The sequence below is a fragment of the Plasmopara halstedii genome (genome assembly GCF_900000015.1).
Source record: "Plasmopara halstedii genome assembly, contig: Scaffold_322, whole genome shotgun sequence".
NCBI classification, from domain to species: Eukaryota; Oomycota; class Peronosporomycetes; order Peronosporales; family Peronosporaceae; genus Plasmopara; species Plasmopara halstedii.
In genome coordinates, this window is record NW_020187243.1 from 1215530 (window position 1) to 1238979 (window position 23450).

The 23450-nt window shown below is 44.0% G+C and overlaps 8 protein-coding genes across 8 annotated transcripts; 3 read left to right on the top strand and 5 right to left on the bottom strand.

The window, feature by feature from the left end:
- Window positions 1–935: 935 nt before the first annotated feature.
- PHALS_15300 (uncharacterized protein) lies at window positions 936–1741 on the bottom strand. The gene has a single exon (XM_036407363.1). The coding sequence runs from the start codon at window positions 1622–1624 to the stop codon at window positions 1400–1402; it is 225 nt and encodes a 74-aa protein (XP_036263071.1). The 5' UTR covers window positions 1625–1741; the 3' UTR covers window positions 936–1399.
- Window positions 1742–2640: 899 nt separating this feature from the next.
- Window positions 2641–4055, top strand: PHALS_08382 (histone-lysine n-methyltransferase setd3; the record flags this gene model as incomplete). The annotated part of the gene is made up of 3 exons (XM_024723722.1): window positions 2641–3633; window positions 3695–3792; window positions 3851–4055. 3 exons carry the CDS (start codon window positions 2641–2643, stop codon window positions 4053–4055), a joined length of 1296 nt encoding a protein of 431 aa, XP_024574670.1.
- Window positions 4056–4137: 82 nt separating this feature from the next.
- On the bottom strand, window positions 4138–4874 carry PHALS_08383 (zinc-binding region-containing partial; the record flags this gene model as incomplete). Its single annotated transcript, XM_024723723.1, has 3 exons — window positions 4138–4500; window positions 4566–4644; window positions 4702–4874. 3 exons carry the CDS (start codon window positions 4872–4874, stop codon window positions 4138–4140), a joined length of 615 nt encoding a protein of 204 aa, XP_024574671.1.
- Window positions 4875–13333: 8459 nt separating this feature from the next.
- On the top strand, window positions 13334–15424 carry PHALS_08384 (Uncharacterized conserved protein; the record flags this gene model as incomplete). The annotated part of the gene is made up of 3 exons (XM_024723724.1): window positions 13334–13384; window positions 13494–15247; window positions 15310–15424. 3 exons carry the CDS (start codon window positions 13334–13336, stop codon window positions 15422–15424), a joined length of 1920 nt encoding a protein of 639 aa, XP_024574672.1.
- Window positions 15425–15557: 133 nt separating this feature from the next.
- On the bottom strand, window positions 15558–16419 carry PHALS_08385 (ubiquitin-conjugating enzyme e2; the record flags this gene model as incomplete). The annotated part of the gene is made up of 6 exons (XM_024723725.1): window positions 15558–15646; window positions 15712–15840; window positions 15896–15948; window positions 16030–16144; window positions 16216–16298; window positions 16376–16419. The coding sequence occupies 6 exons, from the start codon at window positions 16417–16419 to the stop codon at window positions 15558–15560; spliced, it is 513 nt and encodes a 170-aa protein (XP_024574673.1).
- A 260-nt stretch (window positions 16420–16679) lies between these two features.
- Window positions 16680–17357, bottom strand: PHALS_08386 (Protein associated with transcriptional elongation factor ELL; the record flags this gene model as incomplete). Its single annotated transcript, XM_024723727.1, has 1 exon — window positions 16680–17357. One exon carries the CDS (start codon window positions 17355–17357, stop codon window positions 16680–16682), a length of 678 nt encoding a protein of 225 aa, XP_024574674.1.
- Window positions 17358–18075: 718 nt separating this feature from the next.
- PHALS_08387 (uncharacterized protein) lies at window positions 18076–18924 on the top strand (the record flags this gene model as incomplete). The annotated part of the gene is made up of 1 exon (XM_024723728.1): window positions 18076–18924. The coding sequence occupies one exon, from the start codon at window positions 18076–18078 to the stop codon at window positions 18922–18924; it is 849 nt and encodes a 282-aa protein (XP_024574675.1).
- Window positions 18925–19409: 485 nt separating this feature from the next.
- On the bottom strand, window positions 19410–22392 carry PHALS_08388 (formate-dihydrofolate ligase; the record flags this gene model as incomplete). Its single annotated transcript, XM_024723729.1, has 10 exons — window positions 19410–19681; window positions 19734–19841; window positions 19944–20249; window positions 20315–20663; window positions 20730–21521; window positions 21572–21617; window positions 21677–21820; window positions 21893–22047; window positions 22113–22231; window positions 22299–22392. 10 exons carry the CDS (start codon window positions 22390–22392, stop codon window positions 19410–19412), a joined length of 2385 nt encoding a protein of 794 aa, XP_024574676.1.
- Between the last annotated feature and the right edge of the window lie 1058 nt (window positions 22393–23450).

Consider the following 23450-nt stretch of genomic DNA (forward strand, 5'->3'; position numbering starts at 1 on the left):
TAAACCATATCAGGGGTCCGCGATGCGAGTGACTGTCCCTTGGGTTGTGCACTGATCAAATACGATTATGACGTTCATGTACCGTGTCAGTCACGACAATTCTGACCGCCACAAAGCAACAGCCCCTATTACGACAACAGCTTTTAGCGATAAACTAGTTATTGCTTAAGTTTCTGCCAGCCGAAGGCCGTCTTGTAAAAATATTTTGCAGACAGCAGTGAAGCCACCCAGTTGTCGAGAGGAATGAAGAGATGCATCGGTGTACATTTGAATTATGGTCAGCAAAACATCTTAGCTTGCGCGCTTTCAAAGTGACTTATGATCCGAAAAAATCAAGATCACGTGCAGATAATGATCACAATGTGAGAGGAAATTGTCGAAGTATGGAAGTAAAACGAAACTTGTTGAGACAAGCTTAAGTGCTTCAAAAATCGTAAGATTAAGTATCCGGCAACCAACCACTACTTCATCGACTTCTAGTACTCAGCGGGTCGACAAAGTAAAACAATTAAATTTCCACCCACGAAGCTTCATGCCATCAACTCTTACGAAATTACCATGGCTGTCTTCGAGCAACCGTCTCACTGACTACTTGCCGCAGTTATCACAAGTATGCGACAACTTTGTAATCTGTCAGTGTATAATCCCCACTAGGTCCACGAAATACCATCACAATAATTGTCTGCCCCATCGAATAGCTGGTATATGCGTATGCATTTCTTTTTCGACTGATCCATCTTGTGCCGCTTAAAGTACAGCACGCTGTTAATGGTTCCGTCTACACGGATTACCAGTCGAGATCGACTTTGACCGTCACACCCTTTCTACCGCAAAGTTCTGACGCGCACTGTTCGGACTTCTGGACAATCAGTTGTCCATGTACATCTAAACGTCGAAGGCCAAACAAAGCGAGTAAATTATGTCCTGGAAGATACGATGCATGGCGCGTGCCGTTTGATAGCCAATATTGACTTTATGATAAACGACGACCTTGAAAATCGTGAAGAGTAGTGAGTCGATGGTGTCATCATAAGAGTCCAAGGCGTAGTGAGATATATTTCAGATGCCAATGCTGAGATTCAAGAGTTTGAAAGGGCACAAGCTTACAAGATTAAACAAAATAGTTGAAATAATCAGATCAATGATCTTAAATTGTCTTGTATACTTAGTTTTCCTAGACATGCAACGCAAACAACTTTGAAAGCTCAAAGATTTTGCATGGAAGCGTTTAAGGAATTTGCGATGTCTATTGACTAGATATAACGACAACCATACGTCTGTGTCCAGCACTTATTGTTGTTGATAAACTGAAGCCTGACATTATAGCAACTCAGCTGATTCTATCAAAGATTCGCAAGAAATCGGAATCGCCTTCACATCGTGTCATCGAGCGGCAAGATTACTGCCATGAAATTAGTTTTCGGTCGGATAAGCGCTGAAGCGAGTCAAGAACTGATTCTTCATAGTTTCCCATACCAATTGCAAGTAGAATTATATTAAGCTGAAAGTATCCCGATAAATCTCTCTGTTTCTTCTGCAGAGCGTAGTAGACAGTCTCTTCGAGTTTCACCAGACATTGCAGTCTGCTGGAGTTTGCCAAATTCTCTGTATTCGAGCAATACATTATTGACACAAGTCTCACCTGGGAGAGTTATTTTGTAACTCCTGTACCAAACTTAGATCTCAAGGGTCTCGTTGGTGATCAGCGCATATTGCATTGCAAATCTTCAGCTCCTCGTGCTGAGTGCAATGAGTATTCATCTGCGTCCAAAGTCTTTTAACCGGAATTGCACTTTGCCCCGCCGCGCAAATAAGTGCTTGTGAAGAGCGTCATTGGGTTGCTAAATCGATTGCCGATCTCGAGACTTTTTTCAGCGTCGAGCGAAAGTTGTGAGCCCTTGACGTTTCTGCGGCTCGGCTATACGCCGAGCTCGGACAAACAGGAGTCTCGACGGGCATTAGTGTTTATATCTCCCGACGTAGTTCGCAGCTACGAGAGCAACGTGTATCATTTTGAGGGTTGACGCTACGACGACCAGACGCTATAGATATCGCTTGTCATCACATGCATTATGTCAAATAAGACTTTATATTCTGATCTCATTCGCTTAGCAAAAAAAGCTTACTTTAAAACACGCTTAATTGCAATCATCACGACCCTTGACCCGACACTAACTGAAGAACCACTATATCCCCTTCCTCGCAATTAAGATAGCACGAACGATTTCGGAAGCAATCCATGAACCATAATTGGGCACTTAATCGTTTCATTGTGAGATGAAAAGTGAATTGCTTTGATGAGTCAAGAGAAACCAAGGTATTCAACCTACGGTGGAAGGCTTAATCAGCTATTACATGGCAGATATATTTGTCGTGCGGATCTTCTATATGCATTACAGAGGCAAGAACCTAACAGAACCCTGATAAACAGACTAGTGGGCCCTTGTACGATACAATCAAAGACCTCGCATTAGATAGGTCGTGTCCAGTACACATCACTCGGCCATGACATGATTGACAATGCATTGATATCTTGCACATCTGAAATTCGAGCACAGAAGTGACTAAATTTCCCTCTGAGATGTTATCACGAGTCGCTATGAGTTTATACTTCTTTCCGGCCCATTGAATTTCAAAGTCATGAGCTCACCGGTAGTGACGGCACTTTTGGAGTGGCTTGAAGCTAATGGAAGCGTCGAGAATCGATTGAATATTCGATATCTCGGTCGAGATGAAGGCCACGGTGTGTTTGCCAAGCAGAATTTAGAACGTGGTCAAATGACACTCCAAGTTCCTTATAAACTCACGATGAATGTCGAGTCTGCTGCTGCCTCGGATCTTCAGCCGATTGTAGCAGCATATCCACAACTTCCAGATGACGAGATTCTAGCTTTGCACTTAATGCACGAACGGAGCAAAGCGTTCAAATCGTTCTATGCTCCATTCATTGCATCGTTACCCACAACGTTTGATCTACCACTATTATGGTCTGAAAGTGAGCTAGATGAACTCAAAGGCTCAAATGTATCATTACTCACGCGACTGATGAAAGAGCGACTCAAGCGAGATTTTAAATCTATTCACGTTGCAATAATAGACGAGTTTTCATACCTGTTTTCGACTTTACCGACGCTGTCGTTTGACGATTATACGTGGGCCATGATTGTCATCTGGAGTCGTGCGTTTGGAATAACAAAAGGTGGAAAATACCTTCGAGTATTGTGTCCCGCTATGGATATGTTCAATCATGATGCCAAACTGACTAATTCATTGGATGAGTTTATTTCGTTCAATGAAGAGACGCAGATGTTAACTCATCACGTTCCGAACGACGTGGTAGCAGGTTCAGCATTGATGATAAGTTATGGAAAATATTCAAACGCAAAGTTGCTGTATTCGTACGGATTTGTTGCAAATGAGAACTCTCGACGAACACTGGACTTTTGGATGAAGATTCCACCAACTGATCCGTTTTTAAAAATCAAACAGACGATACTGGACACGAATGAGCTCACAAAGAATCAGACGTATGACTTTTGTGGAACTATGTTTACAAATGATGTCGACGAGAGATTGCTTGCTACTTTGCGTGTAATTTTAATGAATGAAGAGGAGTTTCAATCGTGTGAGAAGGTAGGATCTTGAATTTAGTACCTGTATAATGTTTACCAATAATATTGTATTTGGGTACTAGGCATTTAATCGATCAATTCTAAGCCTTCGCAATGAAGTGGCCGTGTACGACAATTTACAACATGCGTGCCGCAGAAAGCTTGCAAGCTTTCCGACGACGTACGTCTTGTGGTAGTAAATAGTAATTATTGCTCTCAACTCATTTGAATTGGTACAGACTTGAAGAGGACGAGAAGATTTTAGCTGATATTCAGATCAGTACAAATTTGCGCTTGTTATCTGCAGTGCAGGTGCGTGCCGAAGACAAACAAGTGCTTATTGGTGTCATTGACACTTTGGAGCAGTGGAAGCATGCACTTGCTTCTAACCCGCTTGTGTATCCACCAAGCATTACGCGATGTAAAGTTCGGAATGACAAATAGAGTATCATTGTAATTGTCCATTTATTGTCTTAAGTAAGCCTTTAGCTCTTGTTTTCAGGCATTTCTTATAATGTTTCCGTTTCTAGCAAGTTAATTTGCGATTTAGCAACTGGCGCAAAACACTTGGTGTGAAGTAAGGCAAGCGAGCAGTAACTTCATCGTCAGTCAGATACTTGGCACCTTTAATGTCACCACGACAGGAAAAAGAACCACAACTGCACTTGAATTTCTCGTCCATGTCCCATTCACTTGTCGAATAGTCAAACGTTAGAGGTTCGCCCTGGTTGATGGGTTTGATCGCAATAAACGATACTTTGGCTTCGCTCTCACTTATATCAATGCGTGTGTTAGGATCACAGCTGTGGTTTACAAACTCAAGTCCGCCCGTAAAATACATGTGTTTGTCAGGTGTAACCTGGACGGTAAATCGAGTTGGTTCGGAGTACTGAAAAAACAACAACATGACATTAGATACTTTCTTCCTCAAATTATTGGAAGACTCTAACGTACTACTGAACCCAGCGCTGACCCAATGATATCATTTGGATGGAACTTCTGACCTGCAATTGTCGAGCGCCATTGCTCATTCCTATGTAATATTTAACATCAGTTTAGTCACCTCAGAAGAATATAAGTACTGACTTACAATTGTTCGATATAAAATCTTCCATCTGAATTCTCTGGAACGTAGCTGAGCGTATCATTGGGCGGCTTGTCACGATTATTGCCATTGATTTTTGCGTTAGTCGCAATCGTGAAGTGGCAGCGAGCAATTGTGTTGACAGAGCGTGAAACTAGCGCGACTTTCCGGAAGATCATCGATTGGGAGTCACGAGTGTTCTTTAAGAGTGAAGATGCGACAATATTGTGATTGCGAAATAGTCACAATGCGGCGGCTTTGTCGGTATTGCAATTCAACGTAGAGGTGGAGAGACGGCTGGACATGTGGAAATTCATAAGGTCTTGAAAACGGAGCGAAAAGAATACGGACACATGATTAAATTTATACATAAACCGGCTTTTAGATCCTAACAAGATATAGTTAAGGATATAGGTCTGATTTGAGTTCAAGACTGCTCCACAACTACACAAATGTTATAGACGAATTACAGATGACTATCTGTTAGTCGCAGTATCATATCAACATAATTTGAATGTATATTGATACACTCTAAGATTTCTCACATCGGATCAATGTCTTAGTAGCGTCTAACTGTCACTTTTGGACAAAATTTTAGTGAAGAAAGAATCATGTCGGTCCTCTAATTACTCATTAGTTCCTAAGTGATTGGTAGCTTCCGCAAATTTTGGTACATGATGAGCCAAGTAGGAAATAATTCTTTGAGGACCAGAAAGCAAAGTGTCCTATCTTTTGTTGGATATTTTACTTATAAAGAAAGTGAACAGCAATTGTTTTTGATGAGTGTGTTACACTCGAAATTTTTTCAGAAGGGAACACACCAGAATTTTAACTTCTGTACAGGAATATAGTGGTGCAACAGCCTGCGCACAAGTACAGTAAGTTTGGCGGGGGCCGTAGCTCTTTGCTTAACGGAAGCTAAGCTAAGATCACCGACCTTACGTTCTATACAGAGACCAGTACGAGTGTAGCAGGTCTCAATCCGCTGTCTCCAAGAGTACTTAGAATCTTAAACCAAGGTAAAGACGCTCCATTGCTCAAAGAGTATTTGATTGTTTTATTTGCAGCAGAGCCGCCTATATCTAAAACTTTAAATTTTCCCTAATTAAATAGTAAAACTGATTAATATGCGCAACTACTGGCAGTTCTGCCACTTAGTGGCTTCTAGTTACGGTTTAGCCACACCATCAAGTGATTACACCAACTTGTGTAATCCACACCTATATACGGTCGCACCATCTTGTGTGGCTCGCCCTTCCATACAAGGGTACGTGTAACTCTGTCACTCCGGGCACATGTAACCATCCCCCATCAAAATTGTAAATACCCCCAATTCATATATAACTGTCGCCTCATACGAGGCTCGCGTGTCTGAGATACCATTACGTCCTTGAGAACATCTTTGAACATTCTCCGCTCAATGAGCCATGTGTCTATGACACGAAAAACATCCAGCCTAGCTGGGTTCCAAAGGCGCCTGCGGGCAAATATCTTCTTCTTCTCCTGCGCAGGGCACATCTACGGACAGTATGTCCGCAGCTCCACGGCAAGCACATCCCTTACCCTCGGCAACCTAGCGCCACACACCGCGCTAGCCCTGGGCGAAGAATTTCCTCGCCGAGAATTCAGAGGAAGGCGACACGGGTCGGATATTCCTTACTCAGCACGAAAAGACGAGGAGGTTGAAATGCGCCGACGGCGCGACCTGAGTTCAGTTCAAACCTTGTAGACACCATGTCCGTCCCCCGACCTCTCGACAACCAGGGGACGTGACAATGCTACCGATCGCATCGGCGAGACACAGGAGCAGCAGTTGGAGGCTGCCCGCAGGGCGGCTGTCATACGCTCGTATCCACGTTCGGTCCTAGATCTTCGTGTAAATTACGGCTTCCGCTCGGCGGATCCCGCAACTAAAGCGAAAGACGCGATCACTCGATCGTTAGGCGTCTACGTAGTCGGGCCTCCGGTCACTAGCTTGATCAGTGGAAAGCTCTCCGAGCTCGTTTCTGGTACTTAAAGAAACCCCAATGGGTCGGTACCGCGCTCAATTTGAAGCTAAAAGAGGAGGCGCCCCTGTAACCGCGATGCGGACCATTCCTGTGGTCCTCGCCCCGGTAAAACCGCTGCAGATGATGAAGAGCTCTTTGAGCGATGGGTGCAACGGCACCGGAGATTTCTTTGCTGTCTACCTTACAGCAAAGCCAACAGGAAGTAGACGTGCGTATAGAGCGTAATCTACGATTTGAGTTTGTTTAAGGCGCAACGTCGAATTACTGCGTATTGTAGCCCTGCGACACATAAAAATATCCATCACGCTCCCCCCTTTGCTTTCTCACACGGTTGAGTCTACGACCACAGAAGCTCAGGGCCATAGCTTGAGATCAGCTCATTGCCCTTTGGCTTCCCGTGCTACTACCGAGAAGAGCGAGCGCACGACGACGCCGAGCATCATGATCATTCTGATCATAAGCGTCCATGACGTCTGGGCAGGCTTGTCAATATGGCACCTCAAACTCCCACGACTTCTCGGAGTCGGGGCACCCCCGCCACTTCACAAGATATTGGGATTGACCCTGACGATGAAGTCTATCCACAAGTGGTAGTGGAAGCAATCATTCTCATAGAGAAGAGTCGGTGGCGGACAATGACGACTTGGTCGATTAATGTCCGGCGGCTCGTGGTGATCTTCGAGCTTTGGAAGACATTGACCGTCGTTATCGGCACTCCGCCGAGCATCTTGCCTAGAGAGCCTGGAGTACTTTGTGCACGGACCGCCTCAACTCCAAGATTATCGCGCTCTGTCGGAGCGGCTCCTAACCATTTAGCAGACGAATACGATACTTCGTGATATGGTGGAGGAAACGGAAATTGCTGCACTCCGTGCTCAGAACCGGTTGCTGGTTCAGCTTCTGCGTGGCCGCGCGCCTTGGTGCCAACGCTTCCGCGTTCACTTGCGCCATATCCCGGTTCGGCTTAAGCAAGCACACATAAAACACAAATGGGCGCGTATCCTTCTCGGAGGGTTCAGTGTATATCCAGGCCTCTCTAGGCCACGACCTTGAAAGATCCAGTAAACCGTGGACGGATCTTCGTCGTAAAAACAGCAGAGACTGCGTGTGTAAATAGGTTTTGAGCATCTCATAGAACCAGGTCACCGACCTCAAAGTTTCACCATTTCTTCTGATTTCTGCTGCATGAGATCAGGCTTAGAGTCCACGCATCACACGAAATCTCATTTCTGCTTTTCTATCGTTTTCATCAGTGCTGTTACTTTGGCATACGCAGGCCTTACGCATAAGTCTTACGTATATGCACACTATAAAACGTTATGCACCCTGTTACATTCGTCGCATAACCCGTCTACTAACAGCTGTGCTATACCCTAAATCACGTAAGAAAAATTATACTACACTTGGGAGGTTTTTTTCGAAACGATTTTAGGCGCAGTACTGGTAACTTGACATGTACAGATAAGCAGACTTCTTTGAATGGTGTACTTGTTAATCTTAAACGTTGTGTGCACGTATTAACTAATCAACAGGTAACCACCACCACTACTGGTTCTGTATGTCGCTGGCAGTTTATCAGCATAGATTATATTTTAGGACCGACGGGAACACCAAATGTTTTGTTTACCCATTAAGGGCGGTAAGAGCTGACGGATATGTTCAGAAGGTGAAAGCTCGCATAACAGCTATAGCAACGATCCTGTCCCGAAATGGTAATAGTTTGGAGATTTTTGTGAAGCCGCGCTACTCTCACCAAGACTTTCTATGTCTACCCTACAGCCTAAGCGATACAATGGGCATCAAATGCGAAATACTGTTGTACCACGTAGGCGGCTAAATTTCGAACCGGAAGGAAATTTTTGAGCACGCCGGGAGCGATTGATGGAAGAACAACATTATTTCTTAGCCGCTGATCAGTTTGGCGAAACTCACGAATGTTTCATTTGCGGTGAAGTCAAGCATCAGCACCTTATTTGACCCGTTCATTCACGGCTAAAAAGTACGAAAGACCAGACTCCCATAAAGTGTCCCCTGCAAGAAAGTCTTGATAGACGCAAGATGGTCGAATGAGAAAATATGAGTATCAACGTTTGTCACGGAGTTCGTAGCCAGAGAGACTGAGCCCATAAAAGCTACCCTTCAAAATAGAACTGGGACTCATTGCTCAGTGTTGTTGGTCTCTCAGATCAGCACCTAGGGCTTTCTGGAGCTTTGGTAAGTCCTGATAATTTCAAAAGGTTAATGCAAATATGCACTACGCACTAGGTTATGTTCAACATTTGATTTAAGATTATGATCTCGGAGGACCGGAACGTCAGCTCGACCTGACGTTGGAGTGTCCTTCTAATGGCGTGGCTGGAGCGTCACGAGCCAAGGATCGACAGCAAGACAGATACAAATGATATCACGCATAGCTCTCCTTGTGGAACGTTAGTAGGACATAACCCCTCCTCTTTTTGTGGGCAAAAGCTTTTTTGACGCGGTTACAATATCGAGAGCTCTCGCGCAATTCATGGAGTTGTACGAAGGTGACAACAATGGTTTAGGTTGGCGCCTCAAACATAGCTCGGCTGTACAAGTGGCGGTGAATTGAGATTTTGCGATGAGACAGAAAAGAGCGATCATATGCCGTGGTCTACAGATTTCGTCTTCGTTAAAAATGGGAAAGGACGACTGCATGCCGCGGTCCCCGGTATATATCCAGGATGAGCCAATGCACTCGAAAAATGAACGCAAGCCACGAGAAAAATTCGACCAAGTCTTGGATAAAACGGATATCTCATCCGATAAAACAGCACTGCTAAGCCTGAATTAAGGTGTGGCAATCTCGCCGTATTGAGCAGTAAAGCTCTCCAGGTAAGAGGTAACAAATATTGTTAAAGCGTGAATATAGGGACAGGCGTGGTCCAAGGGGCTGTATGTCTGTTTTCACTACATCCGCCGCAATAAGCTCCTAAAGAGCAGGAAAAAATTGTCTTTCAAGAAACCTTTAAGAGGTTGAAGGCGATAAAGTCACTGAAATGATTTGGTTGGTACTGGAGAAGGGGCTTAGCTAGTCATCCGTCATGATGATTCTTTTTATAAATGACATCTGTATTTCACTGAGTGGAAAGAAAGCGATAGGTATATGAATGCCCCGTACGGCTCCTTTCTATTCTTTGTCGAAGGAGCACCACAAAGTGATAAAGAGGGATACTACACATGTATTGCTTCCGAATAAGGACACGTCTCATGAAATTGAAACGAATACGCCGCACGGCAATGGCTCTTACCGAGTGAGCAGTGTCACGTTAGTGACCCTTTCGTCTGTGCCAAGCCCAAATTCAGTTTAGCGAAAATGAGCAAATCTTCTCACTCAATGCCAACTTTCTGCGTAAGAAGGAGTAATGGTGAGTTGCACATGCTGTAAATGAGCTGTATGCAATCAAATTTAGGAATCAGCATTGTCTCAGACAAAATGTACTGCTGAACAACATGGTCGACGGTTGTTCGTGACTTGTCTAGTGGATAATGGCGGAGATTTACACCTCAAAATTTCGTCGAATGCAGTAAGCACTGTTTTATCGTTTGGTGGTGTAGCTGTGTAGGCCACATCGTAGCCATACAGAGCAAGAGAAACGGATGTGGAGATCCACATTGACAGCTTGTGAGCGGTGCTCTTTTTAAATTCTGTGACCTGATGAAATTAGGCTTGTACACGTGATCGCGATTAAAAGTTGTCAGCTGATAGTGTCATCGTAAAAAAGTTAAAAGTATAAATGCTACTTGCAATGTTTTCTACTTTTGTCGTGTTCAATCTCCACATTCTGTTTTCTAAGCCGTTTGCGTTTGACCAATTCAAACCATGCGTCATCTTGCGCTGCGACGTCGTCACCAAAACTTTAATGCAGAATATTTAAAGAATCTCATTATTTGTCGAGAATATGTTGAGATAGGGCATTATCCGGGTCAGCTTAATGTTGTCTCGAATGTGCTATTGCGTCGCCCGACTAATATTCCGACGCCGGCACTGGAATTCGGGTTTCTGAGTTACTGCCAGCTATCCTAACCGCCTAAAGGCTACTGAGTTTGGCATGTAATGACACGACTCTCCTATCGATCAGTGGATACGTGAAGCGTACGGGTAGACGCAACATATGCTGTGTTACCGAAATTAATTTAAAGCAAATGATTTGAAAACTAAGCGTTTTTCAATAAAAAAGCAAGGCAACATGTCTGCCTGCTGCGCCATATTTTAGGCTTGCTCGATCATAGCATTTACTCACATGGGAAAATTGGTGAGTAATCGTGCCTCATGACATTAGTATCTGAGTTACTAGATGAGACCTCTGAGTAGCCAATTCGGATCAAAAGACCTATACCACCCGGTGATTGCCATGTATTGGTGGCCCAACATGTGAAGAAAGTAAGCTCGTATGTGCGCACGTGCGAAATGCGTCAGCAGATGAATTTCTCACCGTATGCGGCAGCTCCTGTAATTGACCTGCCTGTTTTACTAAAATGCTTCCAGTCCATCATAATGAACTTCATTATTCTTGTTCTACCAGAATGCTTCCAGTTCATTACAATAGGCTTTATTATTCGTGCTGGAAAGACGCGTTCGATTATACCAGTGTCGCGGTCTTTTCGGATCATTTGCTGATCTCGCTGCTATCAGCAACACCGGAACCGGTGAGACCTCAGTCAAGATGCCCAAAGAAGTTTTCAAAACTTGTAACCATTGGGACAGAAAGATATCCGCGCTTTATCGTACAACTTTGACGAGCATTCTTCACGGTGTTTGACACCATATAATATGTGTCAACACTGACCATCAGTAACAAGATGATCAGACCGAACGCATGAGTCGTGATGTGGAGGCTTTCCTCATAATACTTGTACGGAGCGATGAGATACTAGAATGAGGTGCACATTGGGTGCACCAATCATTGACTTAACATTGACTCATTCATTACATGTCCCCTCAGTATTTTAATCATTTGACGTGAATGGTCTAGCAAATCCGTGGTTGCCTTTGACACCGCCGTGAAACAGCTCTGGCTTTAGCGGCGGAGAGGCTGTCGATCAAGATCGACTTGAGTATCTGCACTTTAATGAAAAATCAATGTTTTTTCTCATAAGATTGAGCGTCATGCGCAGAATGCGCGAAGCTATATCCGATACCCAAGTCAAACAAAAACAGCGCGCCGATGCCAGAGGCAGTTAATTGCATAAGAACAAATTTGCGGCAAAGGGTTTGATAAATGAAAAAAAGTTACCTCAGACGTCTTTCTGTGGCCTACAAGGTCAGCTTGCGACTGCGCTAAGTCAGACTGCTCATTATCGTAGAGAAACACGGAATCAATTACTTTATCGAATAGCCCAATGCCAATGCAACTACGAGATTCATATTGCCTAACGTTATTGTGAATATCCAAGAGTATGAAAGTGTCAAGATTTTTGAAGATGATGGAATCCCAAAGATGAGGGTCCGCGATATGCGTGGGCTGCTAGCCGCGCGTCAGGGAAAAGACAATTCTATGACGAGACAATTCTTTGATGAGGGATAAAAAAAATTATATGTTTGAGTGAGTAAAAAAAGAATTACACCTCAGTATAGATAACTTCGGTATTGCACAGTGAACTAACAGTGTTGATTACTTTGCAGAATCTTCAATCCGACCCTGGTAATAGCGAACAAATGCATTCCTGGGCGTTTCTATGAGCGGACTCTGAGAGCCAACAGCCCTCTATGCAAAGTGCACGGCAACTTCGTTGCGCGTGGGCTGGTAGCGTCAGTACGAGATGTTGTGTTGATCCAATCAGTACTAGTCTAAAATCGTTCAAACTCTAAATAAATTTTAGGAGTTCGAATAGGACTTTGACTACTTGAGATACCTTCGGTTCCCCCTCCACAGTAGAGTTTACAATTCTGCGGATTTGGTGGACCAAAGCTTCCGCTGTCCAAGGTGCGAGATCAAATTTGCTGTGTCTTACTTGAGCATTATATACAATTATAAAGAGATAGAAGCTATTGGCGACGGATATTTAGCTGATGTATCACCAAACCAAAAGCTGTAACTTTAAACAAGAGTTCAAAAGTGTGCTGAACAAGCATGCATCTCTTATGAAAGTACAAAAACCACTGTACATCTAATGTATACAGTTCAGATGATAGGCAAAATAGTGGTGATCGATATCTCGATAGTGAGAAGGAGCAAAAATTCGCAGCTGAATATATAGATGCAAATGTCCCTTTGTCTTCTTTAGCCGCCAGTTGCGCATCACCCCTGCACAGATACAAAAGGCAAATCAAATTGGCTCTATTTTTTTTTTATAAATGGAGGCATAGATACATGCATTTTCCAGAGGACATAAATGCACAAGTTGAGAAATTACATTTTGAAGTAAGGTTTTGAGTTGGTCCAATAAATTCCATTGGCCGCAAAATTTCTCGAAGGTATGATGCAATGGCTGTTAAGCCATGCTGGCGCCGATCTTCTCAATCAAGCAAACCTCGCCACCTGTGACAATTTTTGTATACTTTTCTTGACATGTTGTGATTTTTACATTAAAGAATTCAGAACTGATACGTTTACGTATTGTACATAATTTTCCTGCTCATTTTTGTACTTGGACTTCCAAGCGCCATGTCGTTAGCATTTCTGTCCAAGAAGAGCTGGCATACAGCGAATTTACGCGTAAGTTAAAATCTTTGACCTCATACGTGAACAACTTAATTTATCTTTACATTATTTTGCAATGTCTACACGCTCTCACGATAAAATCGTTCTTCATTGATCTATTCAGAATGTGGAGAAGGTCTGGATCGCCGAGCAGAAGCACGCGGCTGAGGAGAAAAAAGTCGCGGAGCTTCTCAAAAACATTGAGGAAGAGCGGCAGCTTCAGGAATTAAGAAAAATGCAGGCAGCACATGGTGACAAGTCAGCGACCGTGGAGCGAGTGGATTGGATGTACGAAGGGCCATCGGCAGCTCGTGAAAAGACTGCGGAGGAGTATTTGCTAGGCAAAGAGTACAAGGGTGACGGTGAAAAAACGGCCAAAGATAATGTTGATTTAAGTTCTACCTCAAAATATGGCTCGCTTGCACTCAATAAGAGCACATTGCCAGCCCACGATGCCTTTCAGCGGCTGAATGAGGATCCAATGATGCTAATTCGAAAACGGCAGCAGGCAGCTCGAGATGAAGTCTTAAAAAATCCTGTTAAAATGAAAAAAATCAAGGATCAGGTAAATCGGCTAAAGGGAGACAAGAAAGCTTTAAAAAAAGCGAAAAAAGCTGCTAAGAAGGAAAAGAAGCATGCACGAAAAGAAGAAAAACGACGACTGAAAAAGAGAAAAATTCTTGACGAAGGAGATATGAGCAGCTCGAGTGGAGACGACAGCAGAGGGAAAGACTGGCAAAAACACTACAAGAGCAGAGCTAGATCGCGCTCTAGATTAGATCGCAGATCTAGATCATCAGTATTACCCCGTCGTGTCGGTGACCAAACCCGTGGCCGTTCGCGTTACCGTGAGCGAGATTTAGATCATCGTGGGCATACCTGTGCTCAAAATCGTATCAATCGCTCGAGTAGTGTTCAATACATGACCAAGCCGCGAGTAAATAGATGCCTTCGACGTAGTGCAAGCTCTACCAGTGATTATCACAGCCGGAGCCCAAGCCGCAGTGTTCGTCGAGACAAGATGGAAGACCGAACTCGCAGCGATAGAGCTTCAAAACGCGAGAAGATTAGCTCTGACAGAAGCTTTTTTAGTAAAACACAACCTCGTCAACAGCAAAGAGACCGACGTCATTTCAAAAAAAGAAGATCTTACTCTCGCTGTCGTAGTTCGGTCAGCCGTCGAGGACAGCGTCGCTCTCGCAGTCCTGAAAGTCGTCGGGAACTGCGTCGGTCCCGTAGCACAGATAGTCGAGGACAGCGTCGCTCTCGTAGCACAGATAGTCGAGGACAGCGTCGCTCTCGCAGTTCAGATAGTTGTCAAGACCTGCGTCGCTCTCGCAGTCCTGATGGTCGTCGAGAATTGCGTCGCTCTCGCAGTCCCGATTTTCGTCGAGAAAAGCGTCGGTTTCGCAGTTTGAGTCGAAGACGAGACCGCAGCCCTTCTAGACACCGTGAACATAGCCGACGCCAGCCGAGTTTTAGAAAAGATCATGATCGCGTTGAAGGGCGTCAGCGAGAGAAGGAGCCAGAAACGATACTCAAGCCAAGTGATACTGCTGGTAAATACGGTCTCGTCACCAAAAGCGGTGCAATTGAAAGTAAGGATGTTGACAAGACTTCGTTGGGACCTAATGCCAAGCACTTGGCAAAAGCTCGTGAGTCCAAGCGCCTTGAGGATAAAGAGCGTCAGCGCAAACTAGGCAAGTCTCGGGGCCAATCACCTGAATTAACACACGAGGAAAAAAAGCTTAGAGCTCAGCAGATGGTTCAAGATGCCAAAGATCGCGAGGATTACATCACCAAACTTGCAACGCTGAAGCAAAAAGAATTGGATAAACGTGAGGAAGATGTTACAAAAAGCAACCCAGAGTTTCTCAGGTGCGTTATCGCGTCTTTACATTCGATAAATTTCTTACGAATTTTCACATGCTTAATACCAGGAAACTGCACTCAGATGCTTATCTGAACGAAACTAGCAACATGAGTGATCGTCTTCGAAGAAATGCTCATTATATTCAGAAAAAGGCGGATTCTTCTAACTTTCTTTCTAAGTAGTTCAAAGAGTGTAATTATAAACACTCTCTGTCTTATTCTCACGACAGCGAAAAGAATAGCGACATAAGATGCAGTCCAGACATGATACGGGTTGACAGGCAAGAGCAGTGTGGGATGGGGAGCGAGAAAAAGATTACTCAATGTCACTCATCTCGCTAACATCGCTGTCTTCTTCCTGGTTGTCCATTTCAATGGGCTGCGAGGCATAACTTCGCACGTGCTCTGTATGGGTTACACACCATAGTTCGCAATTATAGATCGCATTCTAAGAGTTGACCTTAATGTACCTTTCACTTTTTTGTTGTACAATTCAGCGTCTTTCATAAGCAATGAAGCAGCCTCTCCGTTAAGCGGGTCACTGGGATTTGGGTATCGAAGCAATTGTGGGATGAACATGTCAAAAATGTTGATGAGCTCTGTAAAACAAAGTCAATTTTCTTCTTCAATACACAGTATGGATAAACGTCTCACCAAACATTGGACTCCATGTTTGATTGATCACATCAAGGCAAATGGATCCCGATCTGGTAGTCAATTTGATACCAAGAGTACACAATATGTCAGACAATGGAGATAGATCTTATAACAACGAATCACGATTATACGCTTCGTCCACGTTCGGGTGGTAAATACGGTTAACAAAACCAATAGAAGGAGATTTAAAAGGGTAGTCCTTCGGTAGCGTCACGTGAACTTTCCAAAAGCCTCCTTCGTATGGAGCTTCTCTCACACAATACGAATCAATGTCAATAAAAAGAAAAGATTTGGTGTGTTTTCGATGTAACACGAACTATCTTTGGGGCCATGAAACTTGACATCGAGGCCGCTAGTCTTAGTCTCGTCCGAAAGAAGCACTTCATAGTCGCTCATCATCCTACTCACAAACCGAAACGCAGCACAGACGTAGTGAGAGAACAAACTCTTAAACTTTTATTCAGCAAAAAATCCTACAGTTTCATGACGTCCATTTCACGGCGCTTGTTGGCTTTGTTCATGCTAATTTGCCAAGTTTGTGTGTCTTGTCGCGCGACTGAGTTTTTCGACGATGTCTATATTCTTCTTCACTTTGAAGTAAGAAACCTAAAGTCTGAACGACGACAGTTATCTTGATGTTTGTAAGATATAGCAACCTTTGTAGCTCTCAGATTAGCGCCCTTCCATAAAAGTGATGTGTATTCTACATAAGACTATAAAAGCAAGAGAAATCCCTTCTTCAAAATGCATTGTCTACACTCAATGTTCGAATCCTGCTGCCTTATGTCATTTTATTAGATCTAGTCTCAACATCTTGCCGCATTTTCATGGCTGCTTTCGTCGAATCTTTTGGTCTACCCCTAAGTCGCTTTGCAGTCGAGGTAGCAGTTATAGAACCTTTAGATGTCGCCATACGTCTCTTGTTCTGGACCCTTCTTGGTCTTCCTACTGGTTTCTTATCTGTCTCAAGAGACGATGTTATCTCCGGCGCGGCTGGTAATCCACCTTCTTTTGATTCTGATATCCTATGTGCATAGATTTTAGTCGTCTTCGTAGATTGAATCTGCGAATGGCGTCGCGGTGCTGGAGCTCGCACGTGGCGCAGCTGCAGGCATGAGAACGGGCAGTGTTCAAGCCGGAATCCGGAGCCGTCAAAGAACAGCAGACAATCCGTTTCTTTGTGCTCTACGAGCTTGCCTTTAAAACTTACACGACCTGTGGACGAGGCCATCAGCACCTGCACGCTACCTGAGTTGTCCACACTTACGATTCCGGGTGTGCTCTTGTCGATAGATGCCGGTTGAAACTCGTATCCAAATGTTGCATAGACATCTCCTTGTTTTTGTTGTCTATCATTTGTATCAAACATTGATTCGCCAAGCATCACGCGATACTCGTAATCGTCCAGCGGGATCGGCGGCACATGTTCATCACTCGATGCCATTTTAAACGTTATCATGCATTTTTAGCCAATCCAAAAGTGGTTGAAGGGTACAATGTACCAGCAAAGCACGTCAGACTGGGTTAGGGTAGTTATCCAGCTTAGCAAGTTCAACAAGAGACCAGCAAAATTGTTATAATTCATTCTTGTTAAGTTTGTTAGCTTAAAAAATATATCAATAGTATTAGTTCAAATGCTCCAATAACCCCTTAAACAAAATACCTAAGATTCTGGTGATGTCGCAGAATAGAGGGTGCCGACGCCAAGCAGAAATCTGGTTCGTCTTTGTGTCGTCACAGGATTCCATCAGCATCCTAAGTAATTTGCTCGCCAGTGTTGCATCTCTAGCTTGACTGTAGATAGTGGTAACGGGTGCAATCAAGCCACCGCAAAGCTACCACATACTTCTCCAACGGGTTTTCAAGTAAATTCCTCACCGTCTCCACCCCACCCCCGCCACATTCATCGCATTGCGCGATTTGCTGTCAAAGTGCCAGGTCCCATTTTGCAGTGCTTAGATCTACGAAGTATCTGTCAATCAGTTTATTGTCGGATTTAAATTGGTTCGAGGTACGCACTTCGAATCACTCCAGTTGATTCGATTGCAACTTCAAATCATTAAGCACGTGAATCATTTAACGATCAGAATCCCACAATTGAGCTTATCTTCCATTAATAAAAGTGCCTCGGACGGACTGGCCAAACTGGTCAATCTTTGATCAGCACTGCAACTGCAATGGGATTGGGTACTGTCACACTTTTGGAGATCAAGAAGGTGCCGAACAGCAAGCGAATTGCTTTCTGCCTTCCTTCAGGTGAATTCATCGTCGTGACAGACACGTGTGCGCCTGATTTTGGTGCCAACAATGCCGCAGATCTCTACGGTTGTAATCTATTCCAGTTCCTGATGCTCCGAGATGCAGAAAAACTTGAGGACTTTTTGCATGCGCAGCACACCGATAATAGCAATGGCAGTGGACTTGTAGTCAATCGATCCCAACAAATGCGCTTAATGGTGCGACTTTCAAGAAATCCGAGAACGCAGCTGTGTATCCAACTCTCAGATACCCCACTGACACTTCGAATGATGCGCTGTATTGACACAATTCGTAGTCTCAGCCACCCGCTTGGTTTGTTTGCTGACTCCTCCAGCTTTGTGCTTTCTGAAGATGAGTTTAGCACCTTGTTGAGACATTCACTTCATAACAAAGACTCGCTGTGTTCGCCAAACCATGCATCACAGGCTGAAGCGTTGATGTCGACTGAAGATGATGACGACCTGACGTTTCTGGAAATTGAAGATAGCTGCATGTCTCCAGCAAGCTTCACTTCCGTTGTGCCAGTAGAATTAAAGCACCGTAACTCGAGTCTCGATATGACACAAAATGGCCTTGATGTTAATTCTGAAGAGAGTGATCATGATCTTAGAGCATCACTGTCCGATTTGGCGTTTGAAGCTGATTGGTCCAGCGAGACTCTTCAGGATGATGGCTTCGTATCACCGCAGCCGGTCACCCCGATTTCTTCAGATACAAGCTATATGCCAACTAGTAAACCTGATTTACGTGCCGAAGTTTTCTCATGACCAGTAGCTAGTACAACTGACGACCAGTCAATTCGTCTATCGTTATTGAGAAACAATCAAGGCAGAGCAACACTAAACTAAGTATGTAGGAGTAAATAGAGACGATCCAAAAATTATTATCTTCAGACAATTATTGAATAAAGATCTCTTGGGAAAGAGTATGAATCGATTTTAGCAGGTCAGTAATCCGACGACATCACAAGCCCGACGGACGGGTTGTATCAGATAATATGAACGTAGTCTCACTTTGCACATGAGCCAAGGTGCTTTGTCGCTTTCAGTTTAGAATTACCTGGTCGCAGATTCATTTTAAAACCGAAATGTCTCGAATACAATGTAACTCAGTTGTCTGCCATCTCTTTCACAGATGATGTATATCCACGAGTCGTCTGCATATTTTGATGTATTGATAGTACACTACACATTGGTCAGTGCCGCACACAATATATATTTTAACATGTTGATCGTAATAGTCACAATTTAACCTAGTTCGTCTCTGCTATCGCCTCGTGGGGCTTTCCCTCCGAACGGTTGTTGAGAAATGTTTGCCAATGGTAGAACTGCTGGCCGTGCACGAGTGTCATAAAGTCCTCACGTGCAATCATCTGACGAAATCTTACGTCGTCCAGCATGTCCAAGAAAGCTAAACAATGTGGGTACACAATGTATTTGGCATACTGCGGCTGCTTCCAGTATTTGAGATACTGCAGGTAGTTCATAAAGGCTGGATTCTCGAAGTAGCGGTTTATGGCAAGGACTATGAAGAGAATGTCAGACAAGGATAAAGAGGATGATGGTGAAGTGCGTACAGTTAAGGTAGGCAGGGCTGGCTAGGCACTGAACGAACTCGAGTTCCATTTGAAAGCGGACATCATTCGATGGCACTTCCATAGCGACCTTTAAATGTGAACATCGAACTTAAACGAAGCCTTTGAGAAATACAATAAATTTGCAAAATTTGAGACTTGATAGTCTTAATTGATCGACTTAAAATATTCGATTTATAGCTCAAAACAAACCAATAACCTTGCCAGACTCTGTGTCCAGGTCAACATCATAGAATCCAGGACGTGTGGGAAGGCCAGGAATCGTCATCATGTCACCACACAAAAGATAGACAAAGCCAGCCCCGATAGAGGCGCGAACATCCCGTACAACGACCGAAAAGCCCGTGGGCACGCCCTTAGCGGACGGATCCGTACTTAGGCTTAAATGAGTCTTAGCACAACATACAGGAAGCTTGCCGTACCCACGCTGCGAGTAAAGTGCAAGTTTCTTCATCGCTATTTCGCTATATTCGACACTGTCTGCTCCGTAAATTTCTTCTGTTTCCCGTAAAGCATCATGTCAGTTATGACGCACCCAATACACGAACAATATAATAACTTACTGCATATAACTTCAAACTTTTCAGCGATGCTCAGTTCCAGGGGATACAGAAATTTAAACGGACTGCCCTGCGCACGCATCTTGCCGCATGAAGATACGACAGCTTGCCCTAATTTGATAGCTCCTTTTCCACCTTCAGCCCAGTGAGTGCTCTCCACAGCAGCCATCGCTCCAGCCTCTAAAGCTTTCTGCTTTACAATTTCCACTTCACGCGGTGAGTCGGTAGCAAACACATTTACTGCCACAACAACAGCTACGCCAAACTTAAGAGCATTGCGGATATGGTGTTGCATGTTATTACAACCACGCTCTAGCATTTCCAGATTCTCCTCGATATACACGGCGTCAAGCTAAACAATAATCATTCATATTGTTTCAAAATACATAGCTCAAGAATCAATACTATAATAACCTACCGGTTTGCCTGCGACCACATTTGGGCCACCTCCGTGCATTTTCAGCGCACGAATCGTTGAGACAAGCACAACACATTGGGGAGTCAGTTCACTTGTCCGGCATTTAATATTAAAGAACTTTTCCATGCCAATATCAGCTCCGAATCCGCATTCAGTGACCACAAATCCATCTTCACCTGCTAACTTTAGTGCAATTTGGTCAGCAATAATGGATGAATTGCCATGAGCTATATTGGCAAATGGTCCAGCATGTACAAATACTGGTGTGCCTTCGACCGTCTGCATGAGTGTTGGTAAGATTGCGTCTTTCATGAGAACAGCGAGTGCACCACCCACACCCAAATCGTCCGCCGTCACTGGATTGTTATTACGACTCATACCAATAACAATACGTCCAAGACGCTCGCGCATGTCCTTCAGACTAGTTGTAAGCGCTAAAATGGCCATGATCTCGCTCGCAACGGTAATGTCAAAACCCGTTGAGCGGCTCTGACCCTTTTCAGTAGATCCAGTGCCTACAACAATTTGTCGTAGGAATCGGTCGCATGTATCTAGCACACGTTGCCATGTGATTGTATCGGGATCTATGTCAAGACGCGCAAAACGGTGAATTTCTTCGTCTGTCAGATCAGCAGGAGAGACTTTTACAATGCCAAGCTTTTGCAGTCGCTTGAGCATGATAGGCGAAAACCTGCGAGAACCATCCTTTTGTAGTGGGCAAAGCCGATGGAACAATGCCTTGTCGCTTTGCGCGTTCTCGTGGAAGATCCGGGTGTCGATAGCTGCAGCTAACTACATTACGAATGAGTCACCCACACCATTATCATTATATTACGCTGTACCAAATTATTAGCAGCAGTAATTGCATGAATGTCTCCCGTCAAGTGGCTGGAAGTAGTGAGACTGTTAGTAATACTGCATCGCTTAAGTCTTCATCATATGCGTACAGATTAAATTCGTCCATAGGAATGACTTGAGAATAGCCACCACCTGCAGCTCCACCTTTGACGCCAAACGTAGGACCTTGCGAAGGTTGGCGAATGCAAGCAAATGCCTTTTTGTTGAGATGGGCACCTAATGCCTGGCACAAGCTGGTATAGCAAAAAATGAGCGAAATCAATAACACGATGACACTTTGGCAAGTCACTCATTGCATGACGTACCCGATCGTTGTTGTGCTTTTACCCTCACCCAGTGGTGTAGGAGTGATGCCTGTGACGACAACGTAGTTTCCATTGGGCTGATCCATAAGCCGCTCCCGCACACTTAGACATATCTTAGCTTTTGTCGAGCCGTATGGCACCACTTCCTCTGGAAGCTACATTGACAAGTATATATAAACAGTGTGCACCAGAGTCCAATTTGTTCGTATCAATAACTAACGATCCCGGCGGCATGGGCAATCTCCGTAATGTGTAACGGTACAATAGAGTCGCTGATGTCGATATCAGATGGCACAGGTGTGAGAAGTTGATCGGGCTTGAGCTGGCGAGGCATTGATGCTGGGCACAATTGACAGGTTTCTATTGAGACTATTGAGGATTGAGCGTTGATATGTTTGATGCATACAAATGGACAATAAACATTTTGCGGCTTGACGTGGTTGCTGGCCAGTAACAGTCCATCCTTCATGTACAATTGATGCCAATCGATTTCTTATCATCAAAGAGCCGTTTAGAGAGCAAGATAGGAAGTAAATAGCGTATTGTGACAGTACGTAAAAGCAAAATCATTATTTTTTTCATAAATGTAGTAGCTTCATCAATACTGATTCCCTTGTTAGCTGACATATGAACTAGTGTCCTTCTCTGTTAGAATTTCATCAACATTATACGTCTCCAGTGACAAGTTAACATTTTTGCCAGTAGGCTTCAATGCAATAGCTTGTTGACTTCAGAAGTGGTCTTTGGAATACCGTCGACCATATTCATCGATTAATGAAAAATTTTATAGGTCCAAACGTATAAAATTCAGGTCTTGACGTAGCAATAACTTCTAGCTCGCAAGTAACTGGAGTAATCCGGAAGCTGCTGTGTTTTACGGCAAAGTGGAACGTGTGATTTCCCACTTGTGTGTCGAATAGTTACGAGATGATGCTATCATTATACAACAATCTCTTAACAATTTGATATAATGCGCAAGTGAGGGCCTGCAACGAAATTTGCATACAGATTTGAAGTCTGCATTAAGCACCACCCCGGCTCATGAGAGTTCATTCTCGCGTGATATTGATCGATGGCGAGAAAAATGTTCCAGCTCGTGGGCGAAGATGGGAACGCGATGGCGTCGGCGAATCCCGTTGCCGTGGATGTTGACGATTGCGAGATGCGGCGAAAGAGAAGTTCAAAGACAGTCACTGTTGGAAACAAGTTAAGTCTTCACCTAAGTAAACCAGGAGGAGTTATGAAACTCTCAACCATTTGCGGTGGTTTGAAAGTAAGCTTCCAAGTGAATGTATTCTGCTTTAAGCTATGTAATTACATAGCTAAAAGCAGAATACATTCACTTTGTAATTACATTGCTAAAAGCAGAATACATTCACTTGGAAGCTTACCTTCAAACCACCAGGTCCTCCCTTCCTATCTGTTATTTACAGCATTTTGCGCAGAAGTAGCGTGTCAGGCCACCGATTTACTGCAGCCGATTACTTCCAGAGAAGAAATCATCAATGGTGGGATGAAAATCCCTCATTTGGTCATGCCATTGACCAACTCACCAAGG

Excerpts from the sequence above, each read along its gene's own strand:
- PHALS_15300 (XM_036407363.1), bottom strand. The coding sequence starts at position 1,624 with ATGTATTGCTCGAATACAGAGAATTTGGCAAACTCCAGCAGACTGCAA.